This window comes from Emys orbicularis, chromosome 14 (assembly GCF_028017835.1).
Source record: "Emys orbicularis isolate rEmyOrb1 chromosome 14, rEmyOrb1.hap1, whole genome shotgun sequence".
Classification (NCBI taxonomy): Eukaryota; Metazoa; Chordata; order Testudines; family Emydidae; genus Emys; species Emys orbicularis.
The window spans coordinates 4,875,740-4,896,443 of NC_088696.1; the positions used below are offsets into that span (position 1 = coordinate 4,875,740).

General features: G+C 41.5%; 1 protein-coding gene across 4 annotated transcripts in view; it reads right to left on the bottom strand.

Annotated features, from left to right (window-relative positions):
• Positions 1-20,704, bottom strand: part of ZC3H18 (zinc finger CCCH-type containing 18) — a 52,616-nt gene that overhangs the window by 21,899 nt on the left and 10,013 nt on the right. For all 4 annotated transcript variants that reach the window (XM_065416408.1, XM_065416407.1, XM_065416406.1 and 1 more), the window contains exons 3-8: positions 17,037-17,185; positions 16,637-16,729; positions 15,684-15,841; positions 12,906-12,938; positions 10,084-10,201; positions 8,406-8,704 (exon numbers count right to left, since the gene is read on the bottom strand). In XM_065416408.1, coding sequence (XP_065272480.1) covers positions 8,406-8,704; positions 10,084-10,201; positions 12,906-12,938; positions 15,684-15,841; positions 16,637-16,729; positions 17,037-17,185 — 850 coding nt within the window. The remainder of the gene's footprint in view (positions 1-8,405; positions 8,705-10,083; positions 10,202-12,905; positions 12,939-15,683; positions 15,842-16,636; positions 16,730-17,036; positions 17,186-20,704) is intronic.

Consider the following 20,704-nt stretch of genomic DNA (forward strand, 5'->3'; position numbering starts at 1 on the left):
ACTGGATCTACGAAAGCAGATGTGGTAATCATGGGTTTCTTGTATGTAGTTGTCTGTAGAGTTCCATCGTTGAAGCGGATCGCGAAATCCAGGAAGTTGGTGCTGGTGTGGCGGTGTTCCAGAGAGAGTTGAATGGAGGGGTGGTGGTCGTTGAATCTGTGGTGGAAATCTATGAGGGAGTTTAGGTCGTTGGTCCAGAGGATGAAAATATCATTGACGTCTCTCAGGTATATCATTGGTTTTGTGGAGCATTTGTGAACCTAAGTAGCAGTCAGAGTCATCTGTTTGGAGTTCACCGCCCAACTGCATTCAGAGAGCTAAATAACAATAGGGAACAATCCTGCACTGTCTGGAGGATGGACTAGAACCAGATGTCTTAATAGGTCTTTCCCATCTCTAATTTCAACTAATCCCTAAAGTGAGTAGATGTCAGTTGTAGAAACCGGAAGAGACATTAATTTGGAATTTCAAATTGTGGTGATCAAGAAAAGGAATCAGGCTGAGCTTGGCTTTGCCAGGGAAAGAACAAGGAATAAAGCTAACTATGCTGGAAATGCAGTCATGCTGTAGATCACCACTGCACACAGCTTAATCTGCAGCTATCGAACAATCCACTGCTAGGACTTTGTCATTTCATTCCATGAGGAAATTAAAAGAGGAAGTCTGACCTCATGCCCCAAGTTCTCCTCCCAATGTATTTATGCAAATTACTATAAGCATTTCTAATTTATGGCCAGGAAAATAACCTTAGAGAAAGTGCTTCCTTCCCCTCCCCCACACATGACATCAGTCTACCACAGGTAATGCAATCTTATCACACAATACCAAGTGATGTCAATGCAGCTTCAGGGCTATTGTTCTGAAATGTACCTACATTTTCATTTTTGAAAGAGGAAACTTCACCTTTATTATTTGAAAAGAATTATTTTCTAGCAGGAAAGTAAACTTTTAAAGTGGCATTGACATCAGCACACATTCTCCAGCAATGTACAATGAAATTTTACAGCAGGAAATAAAAACCAAGGACTGTTTGGAAGTGTTTGTTTGAACAGCCATTAAGGTTTAGTAACTTAAAAACAATATAAAATTAAGCTCTGTATATACGTGTATTACCAGACTTTTAATCTCTTAGTATGCTATGGGAGATTAATGACTTCAAATTTGGTGACTTGCATGTGCAATTACCCAGTTCGGGTGCAAGTGTGAAAGTCTGGTCCTTGCAGTGCTATCAGTTATAAATGTTAATGTGCCACTGAAACGGATGGGGACAGCTTGCATCTCTTGGAGCATTTCAGGCCAAGACAGAACTACGTCCATGTTTGGAAGCTTTTCTTCAAACCCACAAAGGACAAACTTTAAAATTCAATAAAGCAGATGCTTTCATTCTGTAGAATCTGAATCTCTCACCGAGACTGGCATAAATATATCTAGGAAACGGGACCTGTCTTGCGGGCTGGGTATTTCACACGTTAGAGCTACAGCCTTCTCTGTTGTGGGGGTACAAATGAAAGTGTCTAGTCACTCTGCCTCATTCTTTACAGTAATTTTATCAGAGCGGCACACATTCTTTCTAGTAATTCCAGCTTTGAACAGCTACTACGAGAAGAATGTACTCCCTTAGGTCCACATTCAAGTCACACAAGCTACTTGCTGATCCCAGCTTATGTTCACAAAAATCTTTCGTTTTTATTGTGAAAGTAGGAAGGCTTTACAGGGATGCTAAACGTTAACAAAAGCTACAGTCAATGGAAGCATTTTCACTGAAACCTTTTAAAAAGTTTCATTAATTCTAAAAAACCATTTCTCTGCAGCAACATTGCAGCAGTGTGCTAGTGCATGAACTTGACCGTGAGGCAGACTTAATAAAACTGACACTGACTAGCCGGTCTTCCCTGCCTAGGTTAAAATATAAAGTGTCAGAGAAAACAAATAGGAACAAGAAAACATTTTATAAATTATCATTAATATTCTACATTTGTCAAAAATGTGAGATTTTTAAAATGGAGTGGTTAGAAGTTTTTAATCTAGCAGTGCTTTAACACGGCAGCTAAGATTACTCACAAAACAAAAAGGAATGTTAGATGCAAACAGCAGCCCGTCATACTATTTTGTATATTAGGATGAAATCCTGTTACTGACTACAATAAAATATTGTGCTGCATTTCTGAGATAACGCCAGCTGTTATAATACACAGTATCTACCCAGAAAGGACACAAAAGCAACTGAAATCAAACAGCAGTACAGTTGGTTAACCAAGACCTATTAGGAAAGCTGACACTGATCGAGGAGCACTGAAAATTATGAATCCTTCTTGCTGAATGCCAGCTCTGACAGGTTGCAACAGCATATGTCTCAGTCCTGAATCACGCTCAGTTTGCATTGTCTTATTTTGAACCACTCCCTTCTGGGATCAGCCCTATTCTAACACTTTCCGGTTTGCACACTGTGGGTGACCAGATGCAACTGCACTGGTTGGTTCTAAACTTGGAAAGTTATACTATTCTCTAATGCACCCACCACAGAGAGTAACCTTCATGATACAAGTTATTTTCATCTCGGATCACAAACTAGCTCAAGATTTCCATAAACGTACAAATACATTTGTATTTTTTTGGGGGGTGATAACTGATACTGAAAAAACTCAGGGATTTTTTTTTGGAGAGGGTGGTGTGGGAAGCTGGGTGGAGGACTTAATTTTTGGCCCTGCAGTACTGAGAAAATTGATATGAGAAGCAAAAGGACACCAGGAGAAATCTATGGCCAGCAGAATTAAGGACAATAAGGAGTTTTTAAAGATACTAGGAACTAAAAGAATCCTGACAACAGTATTGGGTCATTACTAGATGGAAATGGCAGAATTATCATAATGCAGAAAAGGCAGAAGTGTTCAATAAATATTTCTGTTCTGTATTTGGAAAAAACAGATGATACAGTCATGTCATATATGACGACACTCTTTCCAGTCCACTAGTATCTCAGTAGGATGTTAAACAGCAGCTACAAAAGTTAAACATTTTAAAATCAGCAGGTCCAGAGAACTTGCATCCAAGAGTTTTAAAGAGCTGGCTGGGGAGCTTGCTGGACTGTTAATGTTGATTTTCAGTAAGTCTGGAACCGGGAGAAGTTCCAGAAGATTGGAAGAAAGCTAATAATTTAAAAGAGTGAATGGGATAAGCCTGTATAATTATAGGCCTGTCAGCCTGATGTTGATTCCGGGAAAGATAATGGAGCAGCTGATACAGGACTTGATTAATAAAGAATTAAAGAAGGGTAATATAATTAATGCCAGTCAACATGGATTATGGAAAATGTATTTTGTCAAACTAACTTGATTTTTTTATGAGACTGCAAGTTTGGTTGATAAAGGTAACAGAGCTGATACTTCTGTAAGCCATTTGACTTGGTAGTGGATGACATTTTAATTAAAAAAATAGAAAGACAAAATGAACATGACACACATTACATGGATTAAAAGTTGGCTAACTGATTGGTCTCAAAATGTAATTGTAAATGGGGAATCATCACTGAACAGGCATTTCTACTGGGGTCCCACAGGGATTGGTTCTTGGCCCTACGCTATTTAACATTTATATTAATGAGCTGGAAGAAAACAAAATCATCACTGCTCAAGTTTGCAGATGACACAAAAACTGGAGGACTGGTAAACAATGAAGAGGACAGGTCACTGGTACAGCATGATCTGGATTGCTTGGTAAGATTGGCTCAATCAAACAGTATATGTTTTAATACAGTTAAACGTAAATGTCTACATCTGGGAACAAAGAATGTAGGCCATGCTTACAGGATGGGGAACTCCATCCTGAGAAGCAGTGACTCTGACAAAGATTTGGGAGTTGTGGTGGATAATCAGCTGAATATGTGTCCCAGAGTGACACGCTGTGGCCAAAAGAGCTACGGCAATCTTTGGATGCATAAAAAGGGGAATCTTGAGAAGGAGCAGAGAGGTTAATTTGCCTCTGTATTTGGCACTGGTGTGACTGCTGCTGGAATCCTGTGTCCAGTTCTGGGGTCCACAATTCAAGAAGGATGTTGATAAATTGGAGAGGGTTCAGAGAAGAGCCACGAGAATGATTAAAGCATTAGAAAACCTGCTTTCTAGTGATTAAGCTCCTTAAGTCTATCTATTTAGCTAAACAAAGAGAAGGTGAAGGGGTGACTTGATTACAGTCTACAAGTACCTACATGGGGAACAAATATTTTAATAATGGGTTATTTCATCAACTAGAGAAAGATATAACATGATCCAATGGCTGGAAGTTGAAGCTAGACAAATTCAGACTGGAAATAAGGTGTAAATATTTTAATGGTGAGAATTATTAACCACTGGAACAATTTACCAGTGGTCATGGCAGATTCTCCATCAGTGGCAACTTTTAAATCCATTTTAGAAAAACATCTAATTGCTCTGCTCTAGGAATTATTTTGGGGCAGTTCTCTGATCTGTGCTGTACAGGAGATTAGACTGGATGATCACAATGGCCCCTTCTAGTGCCTTGGACTCTAAGAGGACATCATTCAATATTCGCTTTTACTCTCCATTTTAGAAAAAGGGTTATAACTATCCCTGGTGGTGAAGACTGATGTAACGATTCTCAGCAGCATCTCCATTCTCAACTACTCCCTTTACTGCCAGGGGGGCACTGCACCAGACTCCAATATATTTGAAGTGTCATATTTGTTTTTACATTTCTGGCTGTTTGATCTTCAAATCCTCTTCCATCCCTCTCAATTTCCATCTTACATTCTGCTGGTCATAGTTTCTGTTCTGTTCTATTAGCTTCCTTTAGGGAAACTCCTGTGTTAATGCACTGAATGCCATTTACTAGTAATTATAGTTGTCCTTGGTACACCTATGGCAAAGATCCTTACTATTTCAATAGTTACATCATGCTTTCTGGCATGGTCTCTGTGGAGCTGGGCTTTCAGAGCTCTTTAGGCACTAATGAGCCAAGGAGAATTATTCACGTTCCAGCTGGAAATGGGAATCTGTTTATTATGCAATGTCCGGCTTCACTGCTGCAGCACCTGCCAGAGTGCTACCTGATGATTGCCTGCATGAGGAATTTCATACAAGCCTGGAACTCCAATAGTCTTCAACTTCAAAAAGCCACGTGACAGAGGGAGGCACTGAATATCAGCAGCCAAGAACTACGAAAGAGGCTGGAATTGCCCACGGGTTGTGCTTTAACACATTAGGGAAAGCACAAGAGTCTATAAATAAACTAAGAGGACAGAATTACTTCCCCTATGAGGAAGAGGCATTCAGGTTAAAGATGAAGCAATTGCTAAGAGGTTACATATTAAACTTTGTAAATGGTTTATTCATAGAATGGTAAAATTAGAAATCAGTTCTATAAATAGCGCTGAGTTATTTGTATGTAATGGAGGTAGGGAGTTGGTGAATTCTTATTGGGGCAGTATCACTAGATGCTAGGTAGAGTTTAAAGGGCTGGCAAAAATGTATAAATTGAGCAAATTTATATAAATTTGCTCATGTTTCAGATTAGAACCACACTTTAAACGTGTGTTGCAAACAGCAGTACACGGTAGCAATGTCCACATGGGATGTTACTGCACCGCAAGCTAGTGTGCTGTAGTCACACACTGGCTTGCCGAGCAGTAATCTCCTGTGTAAACAATCCCTAGGATTTAAACTGCAGCTTCCTTTATTTTATTTGGTTTCCTGCCTCTCTCTTTCTACTGCCAATAAACCCAAACCCTCATAAATGTAACAGAGCTAGTGGCTCAAGAGTAGAGTCCAAACAGCAGAAACTGGGGATTTGACTGCTTACATAAGAGTACTTCTAACATGCAGGAGTCTTCAATTGGAGCATTGGAAACAAGATAAAGAGATTCTCAGACACCAGCTTACTGTTAAATATTCCTATTGCTTCACTCCAAATACGTTACCTTATAAAACAGTTATCACGCTTCATTTGAGGGTTTAGTCAGATTTTAAAGCATTAAATTTTACATCTATACTATGTGCAACAATGTAAACAGCACAATAACCACTTCATTTCTAGCATTTGGGGAGGTGATTTGTTTTTGGTTTTAAACCAACCTACAAATGAAGCCAACACAAGTTCCTGTTTGGTTTTCCCCATAACTTCTGGTAGAACCTTTGCTTGACCTTTATCTATGTATTTCTTGTAATTACTGCCTGAGACAGGAGTGGGTCTGAACAAGTAGATTTGTCAATCAACAGTTCCTAGAAATAGCAGATATTGAGCCAAAAGCAATCAGATTATTGGAACCCTTTGGATCGGTGTGCTTTGTACCAGATGAAAATAAGGCCAGGAATACCCACAGCTTCCCCTGCTGTATTTCTTTATTTATCAGATACAGACCTATCTGGAAGAAATCTGGTTTAGAGAGTCAATATGTAGTTCACAGATCACTGTGAACCACGAGAGGTTGTTCGCTGGGAAAAATCAAATCCATAAAGTGTGTAAAGATCAAGAAGAGTACCACAAGACCATGAGTCTAAGCTTCCTGCTATGGTGAGAGTGTCCACTATTCAGACCCATGAACGGTTTTGAGGAGGAGGCGGTTAATTGAATTTAAGGTTGGTGAAGAGTGCCATAGTTATCCCCAGCAAGTCCTTGGGCAGCAGTGGTGAAAGTTTCTACATGCTGTCCTACCCCCGATTTGGGGCAGAACTACCTCTAGCGCCACAGAAGGTAGTTTAGTCTCCATGGCGCCATTCAGCCTGTAGTCTCACATCTGTGCCCGTGGGCACAGTCATTAGATCAGTCATGACAAACAAGACCAACACTGGCATTTTAGAAGAGAGGTAATCAACTTGCATCATGAGTCAAACAATTATAGATGACAAGATCTTTGCCATCACGGACCTAGCGCGAATGTGAACCAGCAGCCTAAGATGAACGAGTGGCAACTGAGGTAATTAAACTGCATATTTATATTCAATACTTCTAACATCTATGTTTTAACTGCAGTTTTTTACATTAATATAACCATATTGATAAGACACTTGAACACTTCGTATTTATTAGGGATAGTAGAAAGATTCTTAATAAAGTGTTTTCCTATTGGAAAATGGGATTTCATTTAAAAATACATCAAAATTTTCTATCAGGAAAACCTAAAAGTGTTTCATTTTGGGTTGGGTCGACATTAATCTCTGCACCTACTTGAATCACAGCAGTACTACGTGGGAGATGTAGTTCTGGGTCACTCATGGTCTCTATTCACCCCTAGAGGCCCAGCTCCTCAGATGGATGAACTCTCCCATGATGCACTGCAGTCTCTAGGACTGAAGCACCATTGTGGCTCAGCCACCCGGAGAGATGGGAGAGACCGCAGTGCATCACAGGAGATGCAGCTCTGGGTCCCTCAGGCATCCATTTCCCCCATGAGCCTTGCTCCTTGACTACATCTCCCACCCATTTCCCAAATATTTCAACATTTCTGAATTGAAGTTTTATTGAACTTTTAATTTTGCAAACGGTTTTGATATTTTATTTTTTCCCTGACATAGGATGAAAACAGGTGTTGCAATATCAGAATTTCCCAAGGGATGAAAATTCCATTTCCCCCCCGATCAGCTCTAATATTTACATAGTGCTTTATAGTTAATCCAAACCCACTTGTGAGTTAGTGTAGGCAGTAATGTAGTTGACAGATTGGGAAACAGGAACATAGGAATTCCCATGCAGGATCTAGTACTCTGTCTCGGACTGTGGCTAGCACTAGAGGTTTCAGAGGAAGGTGCAAGAAACCCTGCAACTGGCAGATCTGAGTAAACAGCCCCCCCGGGAAATCTCATCCTAATTCATAACAGAGATTGGCTTAATCCCTGAAAATTGAGGCTTTACATGCCTTCCAATCCCCTTTTTGTTTTTAGCATTAACTAGAACGCTGGATATTTTTGTTATTTTTAAAAATGCCCAATCCATCCTGGATTCTTGCCAAGAGTCATTTGCCAAGGCCACAGAAGGAGCCGATGTCAATGCTTCCATGTCCTGTGCTCAGCCAGCTAGACTTCTGAGAGGCACATTAAACTCAGTTACCGTGGCTCTGGACTCCACAGCTCTATACAGGCTAGACTCCTCCCAGGTACGTACCAAAGACACCTTGAACACTTCCACCCAGAAGTTCTCTTCTCTATGTACAGCCTGCAATGATGAATGCCCTTGAAGCTCTAATCTGATGTTGCTTTAGCTCCATTTACTGGCTGGCAAAGCATCATCCCTATGGTTAGTGCACATCCCTTGGAACTACTGCTTTTCCTACTTAGGGCAGCAGACAATAGAGATCCAAAGAGCATACATCCCCTCTCCCTGTTTGGTGTATCTCTGGTTAATCCACAGTTAAAACAGTACCAAACAAAACCAAGCATCAATAAAGAAGCACATACCTTGGCGGCTGCGGTGACCTAGGTTTTGGTTTTTCTTTTTCCTTTTCACGTTCCCTCTCTCTGTCCCGGTCTCGATCTCTGTCCCGGTCCCTGTGTTGTCTGTCTTTTTCATCTCTCTTCACTCGCTCCCTCTCTCTCTCCCACTCTTCTTTCCTTCGCTGGCGTTCCTTGTCACGCTCCCGTTCCCTCTCTCGTTCTCTCTCTCTCTGTCGTCGCTCCCGCTCCCGTTCTCTCTCTCGTTCCCGTTCCCGCTCCCGCTGTCGGTTCTCTCTTTCCCTTTCCCGTTCTCTCTCTCTTTCCTTGTATAAACAAAACAAACAAAAAAAGACACTTTTACATCACTTCCATGGTTACATCTCCTCACTAATGAAAGTGTGAGGTTTTAAAGTCTCAAATTGGAAACAATTATACTAGCTCGCCAAAGTTACAGCAGGGCATCAGGGGGACAATTGGAGTTTGTGTTTGCCATAATGTTTCAGAATTACTTAGGAGCTGTATAGAGACATAAAACACAGCATCAGGTTCATCTAACTTCACTAAAGGCAACAGAGCCATCAATGATGAACATGGTCCATTATCTAGAAGGCTTCCCTTGAGAAGAAAGTAATATGTATGTGGCTGTTCACCTATCTTAGGTAGAAGATCACACTGCCTCACATTGCTACTTTGACCCATTAGCAATTCCTGAATTTTGCAAATGAGCATAATATAAAAAAATCGGATGATATAGCACCAAAAATTGCACTGAGGACTGGCCACTTTAAGACTTCCGTGATGTTCAGATTAGAAAAGTGTTATTTGAGTTTACAGGAAAAAAAACAGCTATTGCTGTTCTTTTGTATAACAAATACAGCTGAAAATCTTAGCGTCGGGCAAAATTAGTTCTCATTACCAATGTGTCCCAAGGCACTGCAGTCTGTGACCTGGCAACAGGTGCCTATATAGCCTTTGGAATACGGAACGGAAATAAGAATGTTTTCAATGAAAACACTCTGACCTTTCATTCTACAAGCAAGTCGGGCGCAACAATGTAACAAGGAGATTCCCCCTGGATTCTAGCGGCAGACCAGTCAAAGCTGCTGCCTCCCTCATCTCAATGCAAAGTGACCACTGTACGCAACGCCCAGTTATAGTAATGGATATTAAGTTTCTTAAATACCCATTCATCCTGGAGAGAGTTTACTTGTGTACATAACACACACGCTCATATCCATCCGTCTCTTTCTGTCCCAGCGGACAATGCTCATGCAGACTGGTCTTCATTCAAATCCCTCCTTTAGACTCACTTCTTTGCAAGGCCCCCAAACACTACCCCCATCTGTCAAATGCCTTCTCCACCCCCAGATGTAAGTGACAAAGGATACCAAACAAACTCCTTCAGCTGGGTTGTGCCACTAAGTTCTGCCTTATCTAAAAGACACAGTGTGAACTCAGCAGGCCAGGGCCAGTATATTGGTCTTGTTCAGTGCTCTGCACATTACCAGAACTTAAATAAATAATGAATGATTGAATCGTTTTAGAGATTAAGGAAAAGTCTCGTCTACACAGTCTGCCAAAAGAGGAAAAAAATCTAATGCCAACATACGTCCTATATGGTAATTGAAAACAAACGTATGTGAAGTACCTGGAGGAAGAGAGAGTGCAAAGCTTAGGAGAGGGTGCATGTTACCTTACTTACTCGGTAGTTACGATATGGGTCTGGGTCTGTGTATTGCACCCTAAAGTTCTCATATTGCCCACCACGCCAGAACCGTTCTATTTCATAATCGTAATAGGGATCTGTATAGGAATCAAGCCTATATTGAGAAAGGGGAGAAGATTAAACACGTAAATTAGGACATTTGCACATTAGGAAAATGGTTGCATTTATAAATGAAAATGCTAAGCATATTGACAGGGGGAAATATTCAGAGATTTATTACTGTATAAAATGGTTCACTTATATGTATCTGGGGAGAGGTTCAGAAAGCCTCTAAATATTACAATAAAACAAAACTTAGAAAAGCATGTTCTCATAAACATACATAACTCTACAGGTCAAATTCTGCTCTCAGTTCAGCTGGGGTGAATCTAGAGTAACTTCATTTGATTTCTACAGAGGCTACTTCGTATATATTTATGTTGGTGTAACAGAGCACAATTCCCCCCCACCCATTTAGAGTTTAGCATATTTTCTCCCCAGTACACATGTGCAACTCCCACCAAGGGAGGTTACCCATGGACATGGAAAGTAGGACAGACCCTGGAGTCTCCTACTGCTGTGTCCGCAGAGGTGATGTGTATATGACATTTGTGAATGTGCCAGGAATAAGCATGTTGGCAGAGCTTTCTAGTGAGAGAAAAATATGCCACATGCAGACACTTTTCTTATGGGGCGAAGAGTCTAAAAGCCACCAGTCCTCTAGTATGCAAAGCTTCCTCTGTTAGAACAGCTTTACTAATACTATCTGGTATCTTTATGGCATGTACCCAATAATAACTCATCCTTGCAAATCAGATGGCAGGGAGCAAGTATTATACTCATTTTAGAGATGAGAAAATGGGTAAAGAGTTTATTTTACTCCAGGGGGAATTCTGCGCCACTGTGTACACGCAGAATTCATGTTCCCCAGCAAATTCTTTTTTCTTTTCAGAAAACACATTCTGCCGGGGAGGTGCTGCAATTACACCTTTCACATACCAGGGGCTGCTGTTGCACCAGAAGAGGGCAGCTGACTCAGGGCCAGAGCAGCCAGCCATGGAGAGAGAGGAAGAGAGGCTGCTTTCCTCACGGTACCCTGTCCGCGAGGCCAGATGAGGAGGCAAGGGATACTGGGGGGGGGAAGAGACGGACAGCACAGGGCACACGGGGCTGCTGGGGGTCATATAGACTGGAGTTCAGAAAGGTGTGGGGGAGACAGATTGGGGCAGGGGCACAGGAGCTAGTGGGGTGACAGGGACTGAACAGGAGTGGGGGTGCACGGTCACACAGTAAAAGGGGGGAGAGGAGTGGCTGAGTGGGAGTGCATGGGGACGTGGCAGATGTGCCTGACTGAATGGGAGAGGCTGGGGTCAGCGTGGGGGAGGCTCCCCAATTCCCTAACAATTCCTCCTCCTCCCCGCTGCGGAAAAAACCCCGGTTCCATACTTTTCCCAGCCACACCCAACAACCCTCCAGGTTCACTCCCAGACTCCGGCCCAGCAATTACTTCCCTCTCCCTCAACTTCTCCGTTACCCAGACTCCCCCAGCCTTTGCACTGCTTCTGGGGGGTGCAGGAAATGCAGTTCTGTATTGTACTTTAAATGAATTACTACTAAAAGTTCTGTTAGAATATGCCTAGCAAGGAATCTATTTGTCAAAAAATATTTCTTGAATCTTTTTTGCTGTTACAGACATACATGCTGACAGATATTTTGCAATAAATTACAAAAATAATTGAAACTGACGTGATTATATTGTGTTATTTTGGCAAATAAGATATACAGAATTTTAAAATATTATGCACCGAATTTTAAATTTTTTAGTGCCGAATACCCCCCCGGCGTAAGGGTTCAAGTAACTTCCAAGGCCACAGGGGTCAGTGGCAAAGCCAAGATTAGAAATCAAGAGCTCTGTCTTCTAATCCCATAATCAGTTCAGTAGCCCGTACTGAAAGATAGGAAGGGTAACACCACCACCACCACCGACACGCCTCGGTAGAATATAAGTGGCCAAAAAGCTAGGGCAGAGTGAGATCTGAGTGCTATCCTGGGAGCCAAGTTATTATATGTATTTATTTCAACACTTCTACATAGCTTAAGATTTCCACTTTAAGATGCTGATGACATATAGATAGATAGATATATAGAGAGAGATACCTATCTCATAGAACTGGAAGGGACCCTGAAAGGTCATCGAGTCCAGCCCCCTGCCTTCACTAGCAGGACCAAGTACTGATTTTGCCCCTGAACCCTAAGTGGCCCCCTCAAGGATTGAACTCACAACCCCTGGTTTAGCAGGCCAATGCTCAAACCACTGAGCTATCCCTCCTCCCAAACTTATAATACAGCTCCAAATTACAGGTACCAGGTACTGAATTCAGTTCTAGATTCTTGCACCGCTAGCAGAGAACAGGTTCAGTGACTCATGGTTTTCAGGAACAAAAACAGAAAGGTATTTTAAACTACATCAAGGGAGAAATTGACTTTTCAACCCAGCCCCACCCCAATGTTCTCCACTCCCTTCCCTGTAAGGTATTTATGTAAATTTGTATTTATAGAAACATACACCACTGTTTGCCTTCTAGGTGTATTTATAAAATTAAGGACATAACTTCAAATTTTATAATCTGCTACCAACAAGTGGCAGCATCCAAAAATGAAAATATATACAAACAATTGATCAGCTGCAGCCAACCTTGTGACAATTGTCTGTAGCCTAAGAAATTTGAAAAAGCGAAACAGAAGAAAATTAAGGGAACATTTTCATTTTCTCACAGAAAATGTTGGTACAGTATTGAAATCAGAAAAAAACGACTTACCCATAGTTAACATTTTCTTTGACGTCCACCTCCCTATAATTTTTTAAAAGAGAAAAAAAAAATTCATGAACTATTTAGCCATCTTTGAATGTCACAAAACAATCACGCTATCAACATTATGATCTAAAAATTCAATAGTTAGGATTTGCTGCGATATGTTACTTGGCTCTTGCAATGATTAAGGGCTTAAAAATTGCTGACATTTTCCAACTTAAATGTAATGGCTCAACATACAAAGCTTGCTAAGGAGAAGTTATTTCCTATATCAATCTGGTTACACAGAACTGTTCCTCTTGAATTTCCTGAATGAACTGGATGATCACTTTTTCAGGACTCAATTCATACTAGTTTTATAAATTCTGTTCAACTCTGCTGCACACAAGTAAAATGTTAAACTGACTATGTTTAAGGAGAGTACAAGTGCCTAGCAAAATGGGGCACTGATCTTGATGGGGTCTCTGCTGAGTACTACTGCAATACTGTAAAATAACCACCTGAATACTTGTAGATTTAAGAAGATAGGTTTTACACAATGTTAAAACCCAGGCTGAAATTATCGATCCAGGCTTTGTCTATTTAGAAATTTAAGAATCTGTAATACCTGCATTGTAGTTAACCTGTTAATAATATTAGGGACAACATGTACTGGTTACATATGAAAGTTTTTCAGAATCAAATAGGGGGGCATGGATCAGTGTTCATGTTGTGCTCCCCATCAGTACCCGTCCCGGGCCAGGGAAGCTAACGATCCAACCAGTGGACCAAATTTGGTGATGAATCCTGGTCACATGCCACTTGAGGAACATTGCAGATATGCTAAGGTGAGAATCAAATAAAACCAGGTTACCGAATGACTGATGTTAGCTTTTACTGTATATAGGGAGTTACTGTTCTGCAACTACCTGCAGAATTGGGTGCATGGTCCCTCTCATAGTGAAAATGTGGAAAAGGAATTATGTTTAATTCCAGGGCAAATCTGCGCCTAACAACCAACCAGTTTCATTTGCCCCTCTTATGTTTTCATTTCCTCCATAGTCAAACTAGCTGGGACCAAGACTTGGCAAATGCATTCTTATACGGTGAGCAGGAGAGAGAGAGAGAGAGAGAGTGTGTGAGTGTGAGTGTGTACACACCAGGGCTTACTCTTTGGTTCCTACAGAACTTATGCATTAATTTTTTTAAATGATTTTCTAGCCCATATGACTTTAAAAAAAACAACAACAGAAAACCAACTCCTAAGGGTGATTGGTGTCATATTGCCTGCTGGAGTCTACAGCCAGCCAGCCACCCACACTGGAGAGCTGTGAACTGCTTCCAGTCCCCAAAGCAGGGTGCTGACTGATGCTTCCATCACTCCCACTTAGTTTTACCTCACAAAAATCCTGCAGGTTTGATGTTTCAAACATTTCCCATTGCCCAAAATCTTCCCACTCTGCAAATCCTGACTGCATGTAGGTTAAGTCTTCTGGTTGGTGACCTATCAAATGATTAATCAAGGGCTGGCTAAGATGTCAGAGGCTAATCTAGTGCCATGCCAACTATGATTGCTGCCCTTAGACCAGTGCTTCCCAAACTTTAACAACCTGTGAACCCCTTTCACTAAAATGTCAAGTCTTGCAAACCCCCTCCTACAAATGAATATTTCCAGGGATTTTCTCCTTTGCCTGAGTATAAATTATAAAAGTAGTGATCTTGGAAATATAACATTTGTTTTTATGACATGCTTATTACACACAATCTATAATTAATTATTATTTATCATTACAATATTTGTATTACATGATGAACTCTTTTCCATGATCTCACTTTTGTAGCTTGTATCACTTTGAATAAGCCTGTTATAAGACAAGGCTCCTATGTTTCATCAAGGAGTATCAGATGTGAAACAGCATGAAGGTATTTAAGCAGCCAACTCAAAGAGTTCCTCCTACACAAGCATTCAGGTCTTGAGCAGTCCAGGCAAACAATACACGTTACAACAAAGCTTAAACTTGTTTGTCATAATAATTTTAAAAACAATACTAGCTGCCTATTTAATTTTAAAAACAGCAAAACATATCCACCTCCCTTTCCATTTCTTATAAGGAGTCTTGAAGTTTAAATCTCCTCAGTGTGATAGATATGCTTGCTTAGCTCTGGGAAGTCTAGGGTCTCCTGGCTGCTGGCCCTGTGCTGCCCGGGGTCCCTAGGGACAGCTCTGTCTGCCACCAGGGAATTTTTCCCCGAGAACCCCCTGTAACATTTTGCGAACCCCCAGGGGTTCATGAACCCCAGTTTGGGAACAACTGCCTTAGACTTACAGTGTAAGCATTAACCCAGTCAAGATGATGTTACTGCTGCTCTGATGATGCAGGGTATTGGTGTGTGTACACACATATTAAACTTTTTAGTGTATGTTTGAGTTGTGTAAATACCAAAGGAACACAAATCACTAGCCCAAACTAACATGACAAATTCAATACGCAGCTGGACAATCAAATTGGCATACTAGGCTCTGAAGAAACAAGAGCAAAGTACTCGGAAGGAATAAAGCTAAAAAAGCTTAGAAGGAAAACTGGTTTTGAACTAGGACCAAGTTGAGGCATGCCAAGTAATAGCAGAACCTATGGTTTTTGCTGGCGTGCTTCTGATGTTGTTACATAAATGTGGCTAATCTTCAGAGGGCTGTGTATTTCTACACAATTGGAGCGAAAGGTTAACTGCAAACAGACATGTGGGGATTACTTCCCACTCATCCACTCCAAAAAGCAAGGATGCAAGCACAAAGCCACATCTTACGCTGGATCTCGGACATCTCTAGTGATGCGATAATTCCAGTCCCGGAAAAATTCATTTTCTTTGTCGAATTCACGTTCATCTTCTCCAATGGTCACTGTAAACCGCTTCTCCTCAAAATCAGGCTCTTGTTCTTTTCTCATTGTTGCCTTTTTTAATACCTGTCACAAGGCACAAAAAAAGACTTAAGGAAGCAACAAGTTTGAGGCATGGAGGGCAAAGTTCAGCTTACTAATGGCACATCAGCCCTAGTGAGGGACCTGCTTCCTAATTAACCTGTCTCTCTCCTGTTCAATTCTCACGAACAGTTAGGGTTTGGATATCTACTTGAAGCAAGACATGTAATATTTCACTATCCTGTTAGCTCACAAAGATGAATCAGACAGCCAAATTGGTGGGATCACTAAAAGGCTCTCAAGAAAGTTAAACCCACAGCTTCCTAGCTGAACAAAACGGGGTTCCCCCTGCCAGCACCACAGGAAACAGCAGAGAGGCGATGGCACACTGTACCAGCTTGAAAACAGTTCTGCTGTATTGGCGGGTTGACTCCGGTGTCCTGGGCCCTGCTCAGGAGCGATCTCCACTGGCTAGTGCTGATGGGAGAAAGAGCTGGAAACCAGCTCTTCTTGACCAGAGGATTGCCATGTTATACCACACAAAGGTGACTGTTGGGTTAAACACACAAAACAGACTCCCACAAAGAAAAAAGGATAAAGTTACACATCCCACCAAAAGGTTCAAAGTTAGTGTCACGGAAACATCTTACAAATCAGACTGAAAGTAGCGGCTACGCCCTCGGACTCTTCTTAACCGTCTCCACCGAGCAGAGAGGAGAGACCACTGAGAGACAAAGTCATTCCCAGAGGCTTTGACTATATTGTCCTTCTGCCACCAATGATACCCATAGGCTGACTTTGAGCGAAAGAAGTTATTGTAGTTCTTAAAGAACCCTTTACCTCTTTAGCATGCCGGAGTCCTCTCTCCCAGGCACTTTCTGTTGGAGGGTCTGGAGGGGGTGGGGGCAAAATTTCATCAACTACAGGCGCACCCTGTTAGGAAAATGAGAAGGAAAGGGAAAAAGACACAGGCTGATATTAGAACTAGTTGGAAAATTGTGCTTTGTGAACGTTTGCGAATATCCAGGCGAAACATCAGCAGGGCACACTTGAAAAGCTATTGCCATTTACTAGAGGTTGTAAAAAGCGCCTTCTTAAAATGTATGCATCCCACAAGAACATCTGATTTTGCTAAGTTAACAGCCCAAATTTAACACATCCGTCATCGCCTGCAATGTATCTGCAGATCTAAACAAGCAAAAAACACAGAAGCCGCAAATGCAAAGCGATGTTTTCATACCCAAGGGTTTGCTGGCATCAGTGGGTGAGGGCCAATGGGAGGAGCACCATTGGGTGAGAAAGGGTCTGGTTTGGAGATCAAGGAGTAGTTCCCTTTGTCGTTCACACCAGGATGGATAAACCTACAGTTCATTCCCCAAGTACAGTGACCTGTGAAAAAGCACAGAAATCTCATTCAGACGCTGCACAGAACAGTCAAACACCTGGAAGCTCTGGTATCTTGTTCAGCTCCAGAACTATCTGAAGTCTTCCAGGAGAGAACATCTCGGATTTTCAGAGACATGACCTTTCTGCTTCCCACCTTGGTTCACAGTCACTTACTTTCAGGGCACCCAGCAAAGCCTTTCTGCCTGGGCTTTCCCTGAGAGATGAATTCAGTTGGGATCACGGGTGAGCGAAAACCCGAGACACTTACTCTGGTAGGGTGGGAGGGCTGTCTATGTGGGTAGTGATCCAGAGAGTTTTGTGTGCACTTTTATAAGTAAAAAGTGCTTAGAGCATAGTTAGGAACTTTTATAGCTCAAAACTAAATAACCCGGCAGGAAGTTTAAAGGCATCAGTCTGAGTTACATACACAGGCCGATGGCGGGGAGGAAAAATATAACTCAAGCTCCTCTAATAGCTGATTCTGCACAGGAGCAGGAGAAACATTCTCAGGGGACCAGAGACAAAATTTAATATCAGCTCCTCTGAAAGTCCACCTATGATGCTGCAGTGGGTTAGCTGAAGTTATCGTACCCATGGGGAACTCAGGTGTTTGTAATGCAATATGGATATGGCCTAGTTCCTGGTCTGAATTTAGCTCAGGTTAGTAGGTAACAGAACTTGCTTTTCCATTTAGCTGCTCACACAAAAGCATTTGATGGACCTTCAGTAGAGATCCTGACAGGTGTCTGTGTCACACAACCACCACTATAACTGCAACCTTGATTGGCAGTCTCAGCATTAGCGATTAAACGTTAATGGGACACAGAAATTTAACTACCTTCTCACCCCTAAAGGTGGTCCCTTCAAGTTAAAGTGGAGACACATTGGCAGGACAACACACAAAGGAAAGTTACATTGACACTGCCTGTGTTGTACCAATTCTGTGCTAAAGGGGCATTCAGTCTCCAAGGCTGTCCATTGCCAAGACACTAAGTTAACTGTGAGCTTTTATATGCGATCAAAGATAACACTGAGTAAGTTAACCTGAGGCATTTGGTACTTTCATGTTTTCTAAGAGGGTTAGTGTGCCCCCTTCAGGAACTTTATAAAACTGACTTCACTCATTAAGAAAGGATAGTATATTTCCAGTAGGGCTGTCAAGCGATTTAAAAAATTGTGATTAATCGCACTGTTAAACAATAATAGAATACCATTTATTTAAATATTTTGGATGTTTTCTACATTTTCAAATATACTGATTTCAATTACAACACAAAATACAAAGTGTACAGTGCTCACTTTATATTTATTTTTGATTACAAGTATTTGCACTGTAAAAAAACAAAAGAAATAGTATTTTTCAATTAACCTAACACAAGTAGTGCAATTTCTTTAGCATGAAAGTTGAACTTACAAATGTAGAATTATGTACAAAAGAAACTGCATTCAAAAATAAAACAGTGTAAAATTGTAGAGCCTGCAAGTTCACCCAGTCCTACTTTTTGTTCAACCGATCGCTCAGACAAACAAGTTTGTTTACATTTGCAGGAGATAATGCTGCCCACTTCTTGTTTACGTCACCTGAAAGTGAGAACAGGCGTTCTCATGGCACTGTTGTAGCCGGCATCACAAGATATTTATGTGCCAGATGTGCTAAAGATTCACATGTCCCTTCATACTTCAGGCACCATTCCGGGGGATATGCATCCATGCTAATGACGGGTTCTGCTTGATAACAGTCCAAAGCAGAGCGGACTGATGCATGTTCATGTTCATTATCTGAGTCAGATGCCACCAGCAGAAGGTTGATTTTCCTTTTTGGTGATTCGGGTTCTGTAGTTTCTGGAGCGGAGTGTTGCTCTTTTAAGACTTCTGGAAGCATGCTCCCTACCTTGTCCCTCTCAGATTTTGGAAGGCACTTCAGATTCTTAAACCTTGGGTTGAGTGCTGTAGCTATCTTTAGAAATCTCATATTGGTACCTTCTTTGTGTTTTGGCAAATCTGCAGTGAAAGTGTTCTTAAAACGAACAACATGTTCTGGATCATCATCTGAGACTGCTATAAAATGAAATATATGGCAGAATGCGGGTAAAATAGAGCAGGGGATGTACAATTCTCCCCCCAAGCAGTTTAGTCACAAATTTAATTAACACATTTTTTTTTAAACAAGCGTCATCAGCATGGAAACATGTCCTCTAGAATGGTGGCCAAAGGACAAAGGGGCATACGAATGTTTAGCATATTTGGCACGTAAATACCTTGCATTGCCGGCTAAGTGCCATGTGAACATCTGTTCTCACTTTCAGGTGACACTGTAAACAAGAAGCGGGCAGCATTATCTCCTGTAAATGTAAACAAACTTGTTTGTCTTAACGACTGGCTGAACAAGAAGTAGGACTGAGTGGACTTGTAGGCTCTGAAGTTTTACATTGTTTTGTTTTTGAGTGCAGTTATGTAACAAAAAAATATATCTACATTTGTAAGGTACACTTTCACGACAAAGAGATTGTACTACAGCAGGGGTCGGCAATGTTCGGCACGCGGCTCGCCAGGGTAAGCACCCTAGCGGGCCAGGCCAGTTTATTTACCTGCTGACGCGTCAGGTTCGGCCGATCGCGGCCCCCACTCGCCCCAGTTCGCCGTCCCGGGCCAATGGGGGCAGCGGGAAGCGGCACGGGCCGAGCGATGTGCTGGCCGTGGCTTCCCGCCGCCCCCATTGGCCCGGGACGGCGAACCGCGGCAAGTGGGGGCCGCGATCGGCCGAACCTGCCGCGTCAGCAGGTAAATAAACTGGCCCGGCCCTCCAGGGTGCTTACCCTGGCAAGCTGTGTGCCGAACGTTGCCGACCCCTGTACTACAGTACTTGTATGAGGTGAATTGAAAAATACAATTTCTTTTATCATTTTTACAGTGCAAATATTTGTAATAAAAATATACACTTTGATTTCGATTACAACACAGAATACAATATATATAAAAAAGTAGAAAAACATCCAAAATATTTAATAAATTTAAATTGGTATTCTATTGTTTAACAGTGCAATTAAAACTGCGATTAATCATGATTAATTTTTTTAATCGCAATTAATTTTTTTGAGTTAATTGAGTGAGTTAACTGTGATTAATCGACAGCCCTAATTTCCAGTAAATGTATAAAGGATTTGAAAGTTGAATGTTGGGACCATTAATAAGAATCTACACAGACCATTTTTTATTTCTTATTGAAATATGTCAAGTGCAAGAGTTACTCTGGCAAGTAAGAGGCTCTTGTGCACGTGGTCGAATGGCTACGAATTACGTGTTCCACTAGGATGGGTATAAACACACATTATTTCACAGAATCAGTTATATTTATCAAAATGGACTGATGTGGCCACACGACATGACACTTTGCAATTAATTCCTGAGAGAGACCAGAGACTAGAATTGGAGCATCGGAGGTCCCACAATGATGCTTTTAGCTTGGCTCCTAGACAGCAATATTTCTATAGATCTCCTGTACCGGGGAAGACAGAGAGGAAA